Source organism: Ochotona curzoniae, unplaced genomic scaffold (assembly GCF_017591425.1).
Source record: "Ochotona curzoniae isolate NIBS_2020 unplaced genomic scaffold, NIBS_Ocur_1.0 contig_2210, whole genome shotgun sequence".
NCBI classification, from domain to species: domain Eukaryota; kingdom Metazoa; phylum Chordata; class Mammalia; order Lagomorpha; family Ochotonidae; genus Ochotona; species Ochotona curzoniae.
The window spans coordinates 24,968,466-24,985,530 of NW_024465369.1; the positions used below are offsets into that span (position 1 = coordinate 24,968,466).

Genomic DNA, 17,065 nt, shown 5'->3' on the forward strand with positions numbered 1-17,065 from the left:
TTCCTTGCTAATTTAATAGGGAGTTTGATGAAAAGGAGCCACTCGGCTGTCTGATGTTCTAGGTTGAAGCTGTGTAGCTGCCATAGACTTCCGTAGATATTAGGTTCAAACTGGACCCTCTGCTTATGGGTCCTAGGGCTCTTTAGAACAGGATTTTGTAAATGAAATGTTGACTCAGCATGTTCACTCAGGTATATGGATTCTGTGGAGTTCACCTCTGGGGTTTCAGCAGCATTTAACTCATTGGAATAACTGAAGATGCTCTTAGCAGCCAAATTTAGGTCATTGACAACAACAAAAGATCCAATTGTAATGTAATGGAAATGATAATAAACTGTAACTCATATACAATATTTCCCTTCCAGTAAATCAGGGAAGGTTTTAAGGTTTGCATTTTTGACAGGGAAAGCCAAAGAGTACAATGTTCAAGAAAGCCTAAACAACTAACAATGCTGTAGAGGTGAAAATTCAGTATAAAATAACTATTAGTTTATGTTAGAATATTAAAAAAAAAAAAAGATTAAGAGTAGAATATTGGGAATCCAAAGGGGGACATTAATCCACCAGAGGGCAGTGCAGGTGGAGGTGGAGGGGAACTAATCCTCTAGGCAAACGGATCAGAAAATAAAGGCACAGCATGAGAACTAACACCATGCTTCAGAGTGAGCTTTTCAGCTAAATGGGGCTCTTGTAAGAAGGGTGTGGAGAACCTGGCTGAAGACTGAGGACAAAACTCAGTTGAATACCCAGGAAATCATCATGAAAGTGTCCTGAGCATGGGTTAATCTCCTTGTTCTATGCAGAAACTAGTGTTGGAAATACAAGCTAAGAGAAGCAAATTGGGCAACTGAGATAAGAAAGCTGCTATGTCACATAGCAGCAGAAATGAGTTTATGGAGATGGAAAAGGCTTCTAAAACAGCTGATGAGATAAGGAGAAAAAATGGGGGGGGAATAGAATCCAATGTATCATATGAGATCATTAGCAGAAATGGGGTCAACTTGATTATGGGCCTGCTTTGTAGGGAAAGATGAATTGACCATCTCCCTTTACAGATTAATACATTTCCTCCTTGAGTGTAAAACAGAAATAGAAAGAGACATTCAGGAACTAACAGAAATATAGTCACATACACACGCAGATGTGTGCACATATGCACACACACGTACATTTTTGCTATTAAGCTAGCAGTAACAGGTAAAACTAACTCATCTGCACTTCTGCAAAAGTATACTGTGTTTGAGCATATTGTTTCAGAACACTCAGTAACAATGAGGCATCTTACCAAAATGTGCAGTGTATTAATGCAAAAGTCATGAACTGTGAGATAGGACACAGATGAGGAGAAATTGTGTTCTTAAATTATTCTTACTGCATTTTTTAAATTCACCATCAGGGAAAAGGATGTTGGCATCTTTTGGAGAACATTACATCAAAGATGATTTGCCTTATCACCATTTTAGGAAGACAGTTATAACACAGAGTTGTCCCTAGTACAGTACTTCAATTAACACTTCCAGTTGCTCCATGGTGGCACCAAAGAACACGCTCTGGCTTTGCTGTGGTGGCCACATCAGCTCATGGGGACTGTCAACAATGGCTGCACCCAGACCATACTCCAATTACCACAGTTCTTGTGCAGAGCAACCTGTCTGCTGATCTCACTATTAGGCAATCAGCCTCCAGTGATTTGTAATCAGGGCTGTTCAGGGTCCTGCCCAATTTCATGTACCTTTAACCTGCTTTACTCAAATCTTGCACAGAAAGCTACTCATTTGGCTATGAGTAGGAATATTATCAGCTTGTAAACAAAACTTAATTATGATAATCTTCTAGGAAATTTTAATACATAGTTAAAGATTTAGCAAGTCTTCTGGGCTCTAGAGGAATATGTTGAATTTGACATGTTTTCTAAACTGAAATTTTTATAATTAAAGTAATTATCTGGTGTTGCTTTGTATTTCCAAATGAATGCATATTGTGACCTATATAGCATACGATAAAGACTGTAATTATGCAGAATAGGGTAGGGAAAGCTATTGGAGAATTTCTAAACCACCTGTGTTATTTCTTTTTAAAAAGAATTTCGGGCCCGGTGCAATAGTGTAGCTGTTGAAGTCCTCACCTTGAAGGCCCAGGATCCCATATGGTTGCCGGTTCTAATCCTGGCCAACCTGCTTCCCATCCAGCTCCCTGCTTGTGACCTGAGAATGCAGTTGAGGACAGCCCAAAGCTTTGGGACTCTGCACCCGCATGGGAGATCTGGAAGAGGCTCCTGGCTCTGGATTGGCTCAGCTCCAGCCATTGTGGCCGCTTGGGGAGTGAATCATCAGACGAAAGATATTTCTCTCTGTCTCCTTCTCTCTGTATATATAACTTTCCAATCAAAATCAATAAATCTTTAAAAAAAAGAATTTCATTGGAAATCAAAAATACATATTTTCTAGGATACATTTGAAAAAGGTCCTTAAACCACTTTTACATAGGCGATACAATGGATACAGTTCCTGATCTCTTACCCTATAACGATCAAGGTTGTCTTCAGGAGTTGGGAGGCCCATATACCGTTCTGTGTATACTGAATCTGTAATGAGAAAAAAAAAAAAAAAGATAAAAGCTTAATGCATACAGTGACAAGTTATTTTTCTCTTACTGGTTCTTTTATTTATTTTCCTATATCTTAAGTCAGGGTTAGGTGTCCAGGGTCACTCTCTGAAGTGATTCTTCAGGTTTGGCTTGTTAATGAAACCACAGACATTGGTTCCCAGCCCCTGCTCAGAAGACCATCCTTCTGTACTCAACGCTAACTCACTGATACTCAACCCTTATATGGGGCTAGAGGGATAACCAATAGGGTTATCTAAGACTGGATCAATAATTCACTGGCGGGAAAATCACCTGAGAAGCAAGAAGTGGTTGGAGTAATCACCTTATTTTTATGACCTCTCAAATAACCATTTGAGGCAGTCAGTCATACCTCCATGGCCATGATTTTTTTTATCCTGACACAAATATATTCCCTAAGTCATGACAGTCCATTTCCTGTTGGAGACTCTTAAGAAATAGTCAATTATTGGGCCCGACACGGTGGCGCAGTGGTTAACGTCCTTGCCTTGCAACCCTGGGATCCCATATGGGCGCCGGTTCTATCCCGGCAGCCCTGCTTCCCCTCCAGCTCCCTGCCTGTGGCCTGGGAAAGCAGTCGAGGACGGCCCAAAGCTTTGGGACCCTGCACCCGCGTGGGAGACCTGGAAGAGGCTCCTGGCTCCTGGCATAGCATCGGCCGTTGTGCTCACTTGGGGAGTGAATCATCGGACGGAAGATCTTCCTCTCTGTCTCTCCTCTCTGTATATCCGCCTTTCCAATAAAAAAATAATAAAAATAAATCTTTAAAAAAAAAAGAAATAGTCAATGATTAGCAGCTTCCCCAGAATTTATTTTATTATTTTTGGCAAGTTATAGACAAGAAAGAATTAAAGGTGCCACATTGGTTGAGCTATTCCATCATAATGCAAGCTTAAAGATTGTTTTCTCTTGCCTTGTACAAAACCCTCAGTTTTGTGTCCTGAACATATTAACTGTGAAACATATTAATATCTGGTTGGCCAAAGTGATACAAATACTTCCATCTACAAATATGTTGGGAAAATAGATTACATAATTTGTATAGTTATTACAAATGATGAAACATATTTTGCCCAATAAAAATCTCACACATTATGTATACTTGCCTTTAAATATTGATTAAGAAAAATTGTGTTGCCAAATTCTGTTGTAACTTTATTTATTTATTATTTTTTTAAAGATTTATTTATTTATTGGAAAGTCAGATATACAGAGAGGAGGAGAGACAGAGAAGAAGATCTTCTGTCCGATGATTCACGCCCCAAGTGAGCCCAACGGCCGATGCTATGCCGATCCGAAGCCAGGATCCAGGAAACTCTTCCGGGTATCCCACACAGGTGCAGGGTCCCAAAGCTTTGGGCCATCCTCGACTGCTTTCCCAGGCCACAAGCAGGGAGCTGGATGGGAAGTGAAGCTGCTGGGATTAGAACCGGTGCCCATATGGGATCCTGGGCGGGTTCAAGGCGAGGACTTTAGCCGCTAGGCCATGCCACCGGGCCCTGTTGTAATTTTAGAACTCTGAAATAACTAGATTGAAAACTGTCTCCTGAAGTGACCAAATTACAGTAAATAATAATCATATGTTGCCTTTGTACTACATAGTTTTTTTGCTATAGTTGTATTTCTTCCTTAAAAATTTATTTATTTATTTATTTATTTTACTGATTTGAAGAGACAGAAGGATAGATAGGAAAAAGAGACAGCTGTGATTGGCTGATTGGAAACCTTACTATGGCCAAGATGGGGGACGGCTGAAGGTGGGAGTTGAGAACTCAAACCAGGTCTCCCATAGGGGTGGCAGGAATCCAATTGCTTGAGTCATCATTTCCACTTCCCAGGAAGGAAGCATTATCAGGCAAATGAAATGCTGAGCCTGTTATCAAACCCAGGCACTCCGATGGGTTTTTTAACTGCTACCTTAATTGTTATATAGAATGCCTACCATGGAAAATTCGTTCTTAAGAGTAAAATATTTTCCAAACTGTGGCAAGATCTCATTTCTGTTTGGAACATAATGCCCGCCTCCTAAAAAATTATCTAACATAATAGCATTATATATGTGTATGTATATATATATATATATATATATATAAATACACATGTGAAACTATATTAGAAATATTATTATAGAGGCTGGTGCAGCTACTTAATACCTGCAGGTCCAGTGTCCCATATTAGTCCAGGTTCTAGTCCTGGATGTTTCAATTCCCAGCTCCCTGATTTCAGACTGGAAAAGCATCAGAGGATGACTCAACTGCTTGGGCCCCTGCACCTACATGGGAGAGCCAGAGGAAGCTCCTAATTCTTGGCTTCGAATCAGATCAGCTCTGCATATTGTGGCCATTTGGGGGATGAACCAGTGGGTGGAAGAGCTCTCTGTTTCTCCTTCTCTCTGTAGATCTTGTTTTCAAATAAAAATAAACAAAAATCTAAAAAATGCTTTAAGAATTGGGTGTTAGTGCAAAGGCTATTTTAAATTTTTAGAAATACACTTTGAAATATCGTTTATGTATTCCTTAAGTCCAATCTTGGAGTAAAACTCTAGATTTACACACACATCTATGTAAAGTTCAGAAAATTCCTATAATATATGTTGGTCCATTTATATTTAATGAAGTTCTCTTAGGGTTACATGTTTTTAAACTCACAGAGACTATTTGAATTATTTTGTTGACCACCAGAGGTCTCCAAAAACAACAGAACAATTACCACTAAGCAGAAGAGTATTATATGAAAACAAATCCATTGTTTGCAAATCAAAGGGAAGCAATGTCCACCAAGGATTTTTCCTTTTTTTTTTTTTACAGAAATATATTTTTACATTGCCTTAGTGTGATTGGAGAGACCTTAAATGAGAGTTTAAATGTTCAATAAACACGTATTTATTCCACATAAGACTTGAGGTGGGATAAAAAGTACAGGAAAGTAATTCCTCTCTTTAGCATCTTTGACTTTTCCCTCTTATTTGGTTTTCTACTACTTATTTCTTCCTGCTTTGGAACTGTAGATCTTATGTATGATGTATTGTACAATATTCTCTCAACAATGAAGAAAATGTTCTAGGGTGTCTGTCACTTACTAAGAGTCAGTGGAAAAAAATTCAAAACCCCAAGGAAATTCCCCTATCTCAACTTTCCTCTTTCCGTAAAGCCTTTCTTATATTTGACCTTTATTCAAGGGGAAAGACATACATACTTCTGTTATTTTGCTGATATGTGAAATCCAAAAACCAGAGTTGAACATGAGGGAGAGTTTCTCTGCAAAAATGTAACAACAGCTTTGACACTTGAAGATAAAAATTGTTAAGGAACTAATTGCATAGATGATATACAACACCACCTAGCCTTGCACAATGACAGAATAAAGGAGATAATCTTAGGACAGAACCTTTTAAGATAAATCAGCCTGTTATTCAGTGGGGAAGCATTGGAATTCAAAACATAATGGCTTTGCTACCCAAATGTTGAGGTCACCACTCAGTGTTGCTTTGTACCTGAGAGTAATTACATACCATAGTACTCCCATCGCGATACAGGTGCCACAGCTATTCCACACTTGAACACGCCACTTCCTGATCCCAAGACCATTGAGGTTACATACCCTCCGTATGACTAAGGAATGGAAACAGTTATTTTTATTGAGGTAAAAGAATAAGGACATATGGTAAGTGAGTCGTAGCTTTCACATTTCTCACATCTTTATATACTGTGCCTCTTTAGAGAAAGAAATCATGATATAGAAGGCTTAGTCGGCCTTAATTGGACAGTATCTAAAGATGACACTTTCACAGGTTTGTTTCCTTCTCTTGATAGAAGTAAGAGGAAAAGCATGGGAAATTTGCTGACCCTGGTGAATATGTAGTATCAGTTAAAGGAAGAAAAATAAGCACAAAACCTTGACAGACTGATTCATGAGAAATTAACCCCCGCATTCTCCTTCTTCCCTCTGCTTTTCTCCCTCTCTTCTTCCTCTCCCCTCCAGATCATATCAAAAGTGTTAACCCAGCACATAGAGGCTCCAAGTTTATATTGCCCAGAGATCCAAGAGTTGATAGACAGGCTTTTCACCAAGTATTTCCACAGAGATCAGAAATTGGCAGGTTCTAGACTGTACTGAGAAACACATAGATTCATCAATCCGATAACTACTCACCCAGCCCCAAATGGCAATCCGTTCACTGTCCACAAATCCCATTTTTGAAAATTGTCTAAAATAAATGGAAGAAGCCCACAAATCACTATTGCACTGTGTAGAGAAAATTAATGTAACTGAATAAATGTGAAAGCCTACCACCATTTGTTCTCTACTTCATTCTCATAGAAATTAAGATTGCTCTCAACAATCGAAAACATCCAACACAAATGTCGTTCATTGTAAATTAAGAATCAAGGTTTATTTTTTGTTAGTTGTGTCCATTAAAAGTGTGCATGTGTGTGTGTGTGTACACGTATTTGTGTGAGAGAGATTCACAGAAAACAAATCCTGACAGTATTTTTTACAGCTTTATATAAAAATTTGCAGCCCAGATGATGCACTTTTCCTTATAACTGAATTTAAATATCTCCAGATGTTTTCTAGTTCCAAGAGTCTGTTCCTGTAATGGAGGAAGACAAGGGCAAAAAACATGTGGGTAGGGCTTAGAGGGACCCCCTACTTGGTGCTTGCACACCATTGTCTAAACAATCTTCCTCAGACTGGGTGTTGATTAGCTAGTTCAGCAGCATCAAATAGACAGCAGATTTTTTTGTGTTTGATGGATTATGCCTTTTTTTTGCATAAACTATGTTAAGAATAAAGTTCAGGTAAATAGCTGAGAAATATATTTTATGTATTTATTTCTTAATCGTAGCCTTACATCAATAGAACATTTTCTGAGTTAAAAATAGCAAATGGAATGTTTAACTTCCTAGTATTATAGATGAGAAAAGCATCCTTTTGTGTTTTTAACTGATGAACTATGTTTTAAGCTGCTGAGTTAAGCAGTATTCAAAAAAATTATTTTCAGCTCATCATCTTCTGTAAGCATTTTCAAATGGAAGAATACACAATACAAAAATGTGTACAAATTGATAAACTTTTACAAAGTGAATGTATCCTGGAAACCATGCCCTGTGCATCCTCTCATGGGTTACTATGTCATTTTCCTGTTTGCAAAGGAAGAAGAAGAAATCTTTTTTCTTTTATAGGATTCCATAAAAATCACACCTGTATTTGTGCCTGGTTTTGAACATTATATAAATCACATCAGGCAGGATGTATGCTTTTATGTCTGGCTTCTTTTACTCAAACTGTGTGTCTGTCAGATTCGGCTCTGCTGTTGTGTATAGCTCTTGGTGGTTACTGAGATGCTGCTCAATTGTATAAGCATAATCTGTATCATTACCTTCATAACTGGATTCATATTTTGTGGAGCCTCAATTCCATAATTTTAGGACTTCTGCAGGTCAAATTTGATATGCCATGAAAACTATTTGCTTTCTTACAGAAGACCAGATTGGATAAATAAAAACTTATTTACAATGGCAAAACTTCTTTCTTGAACAGAATTAGGTTCTTTCTAATCTAAATTTCTTTTTTAATAGTTAATTGTTAACTTTGGTATCAGAATTTCATCCACCCAGGAATACTTAATAAATTGTCGTCTTTTGTTCTATTTCTTTAGTTGTTCCATTCCTTAAAAGCATTTTTTAAAGTCACTTAATTGTTATCACTTTCACAATAAAGTTTTGTACCTATTGAAATTCCCTCCTCCCTGCCCTTATTCCCTTCCCAGCATTTTCCTCCATATTATTACAGTAGAATAGTTTTTTTGGTAACAGTTATAAGTTTAAAATTCTGCTATTTATTATAGCATTGTCGGTATAGGCAAAGGTAGAAATTCTAGTTTCAAATTGTCAAGGTATATGTAATTGTTTAATTAGTAGTAAACACATTTTCTATAACCACCTAATTAATTATTCATGGAACTCTTTCCGTTTCTTAGTCTATTGTTTTATATTATTTAAACACTTACATGTTTGTTTCTACCCATGCAGTTGAAAACTCAAAGATTACATTTCCCACTTCTCAACTAAAAATAAGTGCATGTAAAAGTTGGAAAACTAGATTCAAACTCCAGTTAATCTCAACAAATGTTTTAAGTCTCAGATATTTTTTGTAATATGGGATAAAAATCTCCTCCAAGGACCGAACAGTTTTGACAACACCTGAAGATAAAAACAGCCACCCTCATATCATATGCTATTGCAGTGATCAGCATCTCTCTTACATCAGATTCCCTCTATTAATAGCCCCATAAGTGGGCTGTACAAGGATGAGAGGTGGCTCATACTAAATGAGAGTCCTCTATTTCTGACCCATGATGGCTGTAACCCACAGCTTCCCCAAAATATGAGAGTCACCCCTCAACCAGACTCCAGGATCCACCCCTAGAGTCTTGTAGTTGATACTCCTGACCATAAAACTGTAGTTCCTTGGTGGTAAAAGCTGGGCTTGCTTATTTAGCCAGATGCTTACTTGGGGAACATAAATTTTCAAGTTCTGTGTTTGATGAATTTTGATTCTCAGTTCCTAGAAGGTGATCACACATGTCAGTTCCCTTTCTAGAGTCACATACAAAGAAAAAATGAGGAAATGAAATACTTTTTTCAGACCTCATGTAAATCTGTAATCACATACATTTTTATTTGAACACAATATCTTCACTTACAACCTAACACAAAGATGAAAGATTCCGAAATTCATTGTAGCAAATCTTAAACTCTTTTGAAAAATTTAAAATATAACTTGAGGGGAGTAAAATCAAGTGACCTTTGAATTTATACCACAGTCCCTCACCTGGCTGCTTCAATTTGATCTTCAACTTCAAGTGTTCCCAGTCTTCTGTTGATTGCATGCATGATCTTATCTCCTTGGTAACCGCTTCCTCTGCCATCAAAACTGGCTACTATGATGTTTTCTGTGCTTGCAAGATAAGTTGCCCAGTTGAGTCTGAAGATAGCATCTGCTTTTTGACTGCAGGGACCTGCATATCTGTGAAAAACCCAAATGGTTAGCCCTGATGGTTTTCCTGAATCAAATGACAAATACTTTCATATCTTCATCCTGTGAACAAGAAGTGTGCATCTTTTTCCTATTCTGAACATGAAAATATGTCAGCCACTGAGGAGTCCACATCAGGTTCTCTAAAACTGATACTTCAGTTGTATCCTCAATGACTGTTATTACACACAGGTTCCAGAAGCCAATACTTTCTTCAAAAATCCGAAAGAAGTCCTGTAATTGAGACTGCAATAACATAATGGAAAAAAAGATAACGATGACTTTGAATGCAGTTTTGAATATATCTTTCCATCTAAGATCTCAAAAATTCCTAGACTACAAGTTTATTTCCCAGATTGGAATGTCCTTAAGAACTCTGACTGCTGTGTCAAATGTGCTGCATTGACTGGAGGACGTAGCCTAGTGTGACTCACACTGTCACTGCAGGAATCACTGTGGAATGGACCAAACACTGAATGGACTACTATGTAAAACTTCAATGGAGAGAGAATTACATCATATTGACATTCAGAAATTTATTTAGTAACAAGCTTAACTTCTTTGTACTTGCAGTTTTATAAGCTATGATTTACCAGCATTAGCTGTGTGTGCACAGTTTCCATCAAGCTCCCTTGCTTCTGTTTGCTAAGAGAAGCTCCCTCCAGCTCACTGCAGCTCATTTCCATGTGCTGCCTTTGCCCCTTCAGGATTCCTGGACAAGGATCATTCCCATTTCTCCCCCTTGTCTGCTCGCTGCTCCCCGCACAGGATAAGTTCTGCTTGCATACCTTTGCTAATGTAATGGTAGTAAAAAACAAAAATAAAAACAAAACAAGACACTAGTTTTAAACAAAATAATGTTTTATTTTCATTCAAAACTATGAACTGCACTATTTAAGCTACAAAAGGGAGAATGTATTCATGCATTTGTTAGGGGAAAGCAAGCATTTTCAACAACGTATGAAATACCTTGATCCTTTCACAAAATTAAATTTGGTAGAGTGATAAGTTGCCTTAATATTTGGCATGAATCCAGGTACCTAACCCTCAAGATTAAACAAGACTCTTATTTTTAAATCTTCCGCACAAAGATTTACTCCTCTCAAGAAAGAAGTAGGAAGGTAATGGATTAGAAAATGGTGCTAATTTTACTTTTTTTTTTTTCGTTTTAGTAAAAGTCAGGTCTAATCATTACTTACTGAAAGTCAAAAAAATTTTTTAAAAGATCACTCATTTGTCTAAAGAATCCATTTTAGCATTAAAATTAATACCAAGACAAACCAGTGTCACTAATGAACTTCATTACACCAAAATTAGGTTTCCTGAAAAATAAAATAGCAACACCTGGAAGTTTAAAATTCTTGTCTTTGCCTTTGTGCTTTTATGTTTAGTTTTCATGGAATTGTGAATATAGCAAAATAAAGCTGTTTCTGCTACTATCTGTGTTCCCCCTCCAACTTTTCACATCCCTTAGCTTCAATTCCTTGTCCATATGATGGGCCAGAGAAGTTACCACACTGATTTGTCATGTGAATAAAATAAGGCAAAGCATATGAAGCATCTGGCACCCAGCAACACCTAGCATACATGTTGGTTTGTTTTATCTAATTTAATAAGGGAAATAACACAAGCCAGGACAGGAAAAGTGTGTCACTGTGGCATGATAGGTGAGACAAGGGCAATTTTAAAGGGATTAAAGTAAAGTGCACGCTTGACAGTTCATGAACATTATTTTACAAAGCTGCAGCATTCAGGATTCACAGGAGCTCACATTTACTGCTCCAAGACTTGTGATTGTAGGACTTCCTGTGTCCCTCAAGTCTAGATTAGAATGAACACTCTCCTGTATCACTGCTCCTCGCCAAAAAGGAGAACAAAAACTACTAGGCAGTGGTATTTCAGAAACTACAAGAAAGACTTCAGGTCCTCATGACTCAAAGGTAATTAATGGGAGCTGCTAGGGCAAGTCTGAAGGAAGCAGAATCAGAAGGCTGTTAGTACTCATTTCTTGCTTGTTAAAATGTCCACAAGCTAAGGATGAAAGTGGGGACTTGAGCATCTTTGGAATTCCATTGAAGTTTATGGAAACAAATCAAAAGGAATCCCACATGCCACTGGACACAAGAGGAGTATCTACTTTATTAGGAAGATGACAGAGAGCACAGGTTGGGGTGTGTGATTGCAAAACAGAAGGAAGAATCAACAGTCAGAGATCACCAGGACAAAAAGATGCATTTTACTTTCATTTTAAGCAAATTATAATGAACACATATATAAAAATATATTTATATATGATCTTTAACTTGTAAATTGTTCCCTCTGGAATACTTACACATCTAATAGTAGAGGATATTTCTTGGATTTATCAAAATGGGGAGGCAAGATCATCTGATACCAAAATTCTAAAATAAACAGAAAGATTAATTAGTGTGTTAAAAACAATTATTACCACAAGACTTCATTCCTCATTTCTTCTGGTGAGAAGTTATATCTGGAGTTTTAATAATTAAAACTTAGGAAAAAAACTGCTTGGTTTACATTATTTTAAGATACAAAAGCACTGTATTTCAGGTTAAATACTAGTTAACGTTAAAACAATAAAGTTCCTTCTAACATATCCATTAAACACATTGGTGCTGTCAAAAATAAAAGTGCACCTCAGAGTTTCTGATGTTTTGTTTTGCGATTCTATTCTTTGGCTGATCTACTTATCTACTTTGTTTATGGCTTATGCTCTACATTTTTCTCCAAAATGTTTTCCTCTTCTTGAATTTTCTTGAATCTATTTAGAATTTTTAGTTGGCCTCAACTCTACTTTAAAATTCTGATTTAATAACATTTTTTTCTAATTCTTTTTGCCATTCCAGACTACAAAACTGAGTTCCCATTTTCAGTTGTGTTTCACAGAATGAAACGGAGTATATACGGAGCAAACTGTCGCGTACCTTCTGTGTGGTCTTATTAATTTAATTCTCTGTGCTTGATTTTACAGTTTAATTAAATTCGTCCCTGAAAAAAATGAGAGAAGTCCTTTCTTCTCAAATTAAAGAAAAACTAGATTATACAGCCTTAAAAAAAAAAACAGACTTTTCCCAGATTTTAATACAATTATTTCTAGCTTCAATAGATTTAAAGAAGCAAAAAAAGACATTTGTTCGGCTAGAGGTGCTGCTTTCTAACATTTATTTTCCTTTTTGTTTGTTTACTCCAATTATTTTAGTTGAGGCAAAAAGATGAAAAAACACTTGTTTTTATGCAGATGGGTTTATTCTCTTTGAATTTTGCTGGTTATTCTCATGTCTTCTATTTAAATGTACCTAAAGAACAAAAATAAAATCTCTATTATCATTTCAACAGAATGTGAAACTATTAGATGACCATGGTATTTTTAATGAATATGACCAACCATCATATGCTGTCTGGTTTGCTTGTACTTAGTAGTTGTACCACTACTTTGCTTAGTAGTAAATAGTAGATAGTTGGTAGGTAGTAGTAGCTGGTTAGAAGGTGTTTTAGTTTGACCTTTTAAAAGATGGCCTGGCACAATGACTCAGTAGCTAAATCCTTGCTTTGCAGGCACCAGGAACCCATTTGGTTGCTAATTCATGTCCTGGCTGCTCCACTTCCCATCCAGCCCTCTGCTTGTGGCCTGGGAAAGCTGGGAGGATGGCCCAAGCCTTGGGACCCTGCACATGCATGGGAAGAAGCTCCTGGTTCCTGGCTTCATATCAGCTCAGCTCTGGACATTGTGGCCACTGGGGAGAGTGAACCAATGAATCAAAGAGCTTACTCTCTGAGTTCTTCTTTCTGTAAATCTGCCTGATTAAAAAATAAATAAATAAATCTTGAAAAAAAAGAAAAACAAAAGAGAGACAGAGAGAGAGAAGTGCAGTCTTTTTGGGGAGGAGGCTCTTGGTATTCCCAGAGCCACATCTTTCCCCCTCACTTCCCTCCCTCTCACCCCTTACCAGGTCTTCATTTTGTTTAACATAATTAGAATAGGATAATTGCACACATACACACACACACACACCCCTCCCTTCCCACTGCAGTGGGACTTTCCCATATCTGACAACCCCTTCCAATATTCCTGTCAAGTTACTCATCTAATTGTGTGGCTTCCCTGACTTCAGAGTTTCCCACTGTTTATCAACAGAAATTAAAGTAGCTGTGGTTTTACACAGTCTATCCACATCATTTCTGAAAAATTCTAAGGCTCTTGCCTCTCAAGTGTTCCTCAAAGGCCAACAACACATACTGGCTTTCTCTCAAAGCTCATTAAAAACACTGAAACCAATCTGGACACACCCCTAAACTTCAGGATGCGTATTAGCAAGGTTCCAGGTAAAAGACATGCCCTTTCAGTTTGAATGTTCTAAGTTGTTCTTGAGAAATACTTGCTATTTATCAGTACTAATTTAAGACCTAATGAAGTTAATATTTTATACTTCTAAATTTGTAACAAATCTCAAGCAAATAATTTGTGATGGATTCTCTACTTTCCTGTAAGTTGTTGATTAGTGATTTTTTTGCACAGAGAAATTCATTGTTCATAGTGATCTCTGAATATAATCCATGATCAGACTTTCAGGTCAGGAGTGAGGCTCAATATGGATGGAGGAAGTGTCGATATTTTTTAGCCAATTCCAATTTTTATACAATTATCTCAGATATTCTCACTTTCTGCATTAATAGTGGACTAGTTTAAGATATTGTTCTGGTAAATACACAGCTATTTCTTACTGGTACACTAGAATGAGTAACAAGAACTGAACTAGTCATAATGATTTTTCCTCTAATATCTCTCCTGTGGTGGAATAATTTTGCATAGAATGATTTTGCATTTTAAGAGCAAAAGTTAAATCTCTAAAAAATGTGAAAGTGGCAATTCTTGTGGTATAACATCTCATGTTAAAATAGCCTAAATTATATTCATGTGTAATATAAAACACATAATTTCAGATAACATTTCATAATTAACTATATTTCATTAATGTTGTCATGAAAAGTGCTATTCTAACAGAAATCCGACTTACTTGTTTCATTGAGAATGATGAAACTGAGTGTTTTTGAGGGCATCTGAATATCCTGCAGCATCTCATCCAAAGCTGAATTGTCTTCCAGTACTCTCAGCTCTAAGTAAATATGCAGCACAGCAGTAATTTGTTACAGTGTGAACAACTTGCATTATGCAACACAATAAAACACAAATACACAATTCATTGGTCAGACAACATGTACCCAGATTACACATCTTGTGTTCAGTCACTGTTAAGACTCTAAAATTCAAAGAAAGTCGCAGAATGCTAAGTAGCTATTGGTCTTATTCACATGCACTTTCTTAAAAGCAAGAGTGAAGTATGAAAAAATACCTTGATCATTCGCACTCCTATGCAGAGTATAAAGAGGTAGACCAGGGCCTGTTAACAGAGTCGGAGAAAGCTATGTTATCAGTGAGTATTTAACAAGAAAAGCATGGATCACTTTTCAAAGATACTATTTCTCATGAGTTTGGTTAGGTGGAGCACAAAATAAATATTACAGAATCTTCATAAAACTTAATAATTGTGTTTTTTTTCTCTTTAAAATGACTGTGATTTGGGTCTAAGAATAATCACTGGAAAGGCACAGGACTCAGGAGAAAGAATTTGGAAATAAAGCTCTACCCTCTTTGGTGTCTTGAACACATTATCATCTCTATAACCCGTTTCCTTACCAGTAGGCTGTACTGAGAGTTGCTATCCTCCCCCAGTATCAATCCCAGAGCCTGGGGTGACCACATTGTCCAGTCCTGCCCTCCTCCCAGCATTGTGGGCAGAGTTCTGGAGCCAGCCCCACCTGGGGGAGGGGCAGGTCTCCTCTCTGTTGTCTCAGTCCCACAGAGTCCGGGAGCCAGGCACACATCTGCAGTGCCTGACTTGGATAAGCAATTCCTTTCTGGCATGCAAAAGTGTTTTTCTCACAAGCCCATATCTTCACTATTTATCCCAACTGTGGTAGTTGCAGAGTAGGAAGGTAATGTATAGAAAAGCTACTCTGGGAGTGATCTAGCTTTTGATAAATTTGGATGATAATATTAATTTTATATGTGATTGAAATGACAGTCAAGGCAATATGCAGACTTGGGTTTGAATGCTGGCTCATTCGCTGTACTCAAGACAACATATCCATGCTTCAGTCTCTGTGGATAACAGAATCTGTCTTATGGAAGGATGAAGCAAGGTTATACAGAGCTTTTAGCCCAGTGCCTAGGATAAGGCACATGCTCACAGAATGGTGACTAAAAACAACTATAGTGAAAACCACAAAGAAAGGTACAATAATAATAACATGTATTAGCGAGGAAAAATTCACATAGCTGTTTTGGAGACTGGTTTTTTGTGATTTGTCTTTATTTTCACAATATATTCTTTTTCTTATTTGGAGGTAAGCTAGCTCAGCAAACAAAAGGATTGATTTGGGAAGTAAAGGTTCATGCTTAAATATCTGTATGTCCCTGCAAGACCTGTACGTTCACTCTGCATTTTTCCCAGGTTCTTTCATGTCTACTAAACAATAGCAATAGCAACAAAAGATGGAGCAGTGAACACCATCCATGTAGTTAAAGGGTCAGTGGATAAAGTAATAATTTTAAAGAAAACCATAATATGTGTGTATATAAGCAGGAAGTGCTTCTGTAACACACAATTGCTGTTACATATGAGGTGTGTGTGTGTTCAGTCTAAAGCAAGGCAAGAGAATCAAGCAAATCCCTTGGTTTGAGATGGGGAGAGGGAGGAGGAAATGGTGGTTCTCACGTAAATGGGAATGGAGAGGATATTGAGGTGATTTCTAGAAATCCATGTGGTCAAATGGAGAGAACAGAGCAGAACAGACTGCTTCCCTCACTGAACCCAAGAAGAGAATCTTTACATGGGGAGACTGGGTGAAGGCATTGGTCAGAAGAGGAGGGGCTTCTGAGCTGGTGAGTGAAAGGGGTGACCAAGCCCAGTAACTATGGTATGGAAGGAACAGAGAAGTGAGTGTGGGCAGGGTGCCTGCCCACTCAAGCAGCTCAGACTTACCGGAACACCTCAGCTGATAATACTTTGCACCTTTAGAAAATGACACAGAATAGTACTGGCACCTTTCTGGTTTCAGCTCACAACTCAAGCATGTCACTTTTGTGTAGTCGTTAATTTGGATTCTGTAAAACCAACAATGCGAATTAAGTGTTGGCTGAAAGGAGAAAAATGAAAGGAAGGAACTGAATGATTCCATATTCTATTTTCAAAGGTACCAGCATGCCAAAGCAGTCCTGAAAAGTGTTCTTTTTTTAAGTGAACTCAATACATGAATTAATAACATCAAATGTACCATTGTTTGGAAATACTACAAAATATTGAATGAAGCCATTCTA

At 37.4% G+C, this 17,065-nt stretch overlaps 1 protein-coding gene across 2 annotated transcripts in view; it reads right to left on the reverse strand.

The window, feature by feature from the left end:
• Nucleotides 1-17,065, reverse strand: part of DPP4 (dipeptidyl peptidase 4) — an 85,968-nt gene that overhangs the window by 12,737 nt on the left and 56,166 nt on the right. For both annotated transcript variants that reach the window (XM_040971652.1, XM_040971650.1), the window contains exons 16-23: nucleotides 16,731-16,852; nucleotides 15,039-15,086; nucleotides 14,703-14,801; nucleotides 11,999-12,068; nucleotides 9,463-9,657; nucleotides 6,778-6,832; nucleotides 6,137-6,236; nucleotides 2,520-2,584 (exon numbers count right to left, since the gene is read on the reverse strand). In XM_040971652.1, the coding sequence (XP_040827586.1) occupies nucleotides 2,520-2,584; nucleotides 6,137-6,236; nucleotides 6,778-6,832; nucleotides 9,463-9,657; nucleotides 11,999-12,068; nucleotides 14,703-14,801; nucleotides 15,039-15,086; nucleotides 16,731-16,852 (754 nt within the window). The remainder of the gene's footprint in view (nucleotides 1-2,519; nucleotides 2,585-6,136; nucleotides 6,237-6,777; nucleotides 6,833-9,462; nucleotides 9,658-11,998; nucleotides 12,069-14,702; nucleotides 14,802-15,038; nucleotides 15,087-16,730; nucleotides 16,853-17,065) is intronic.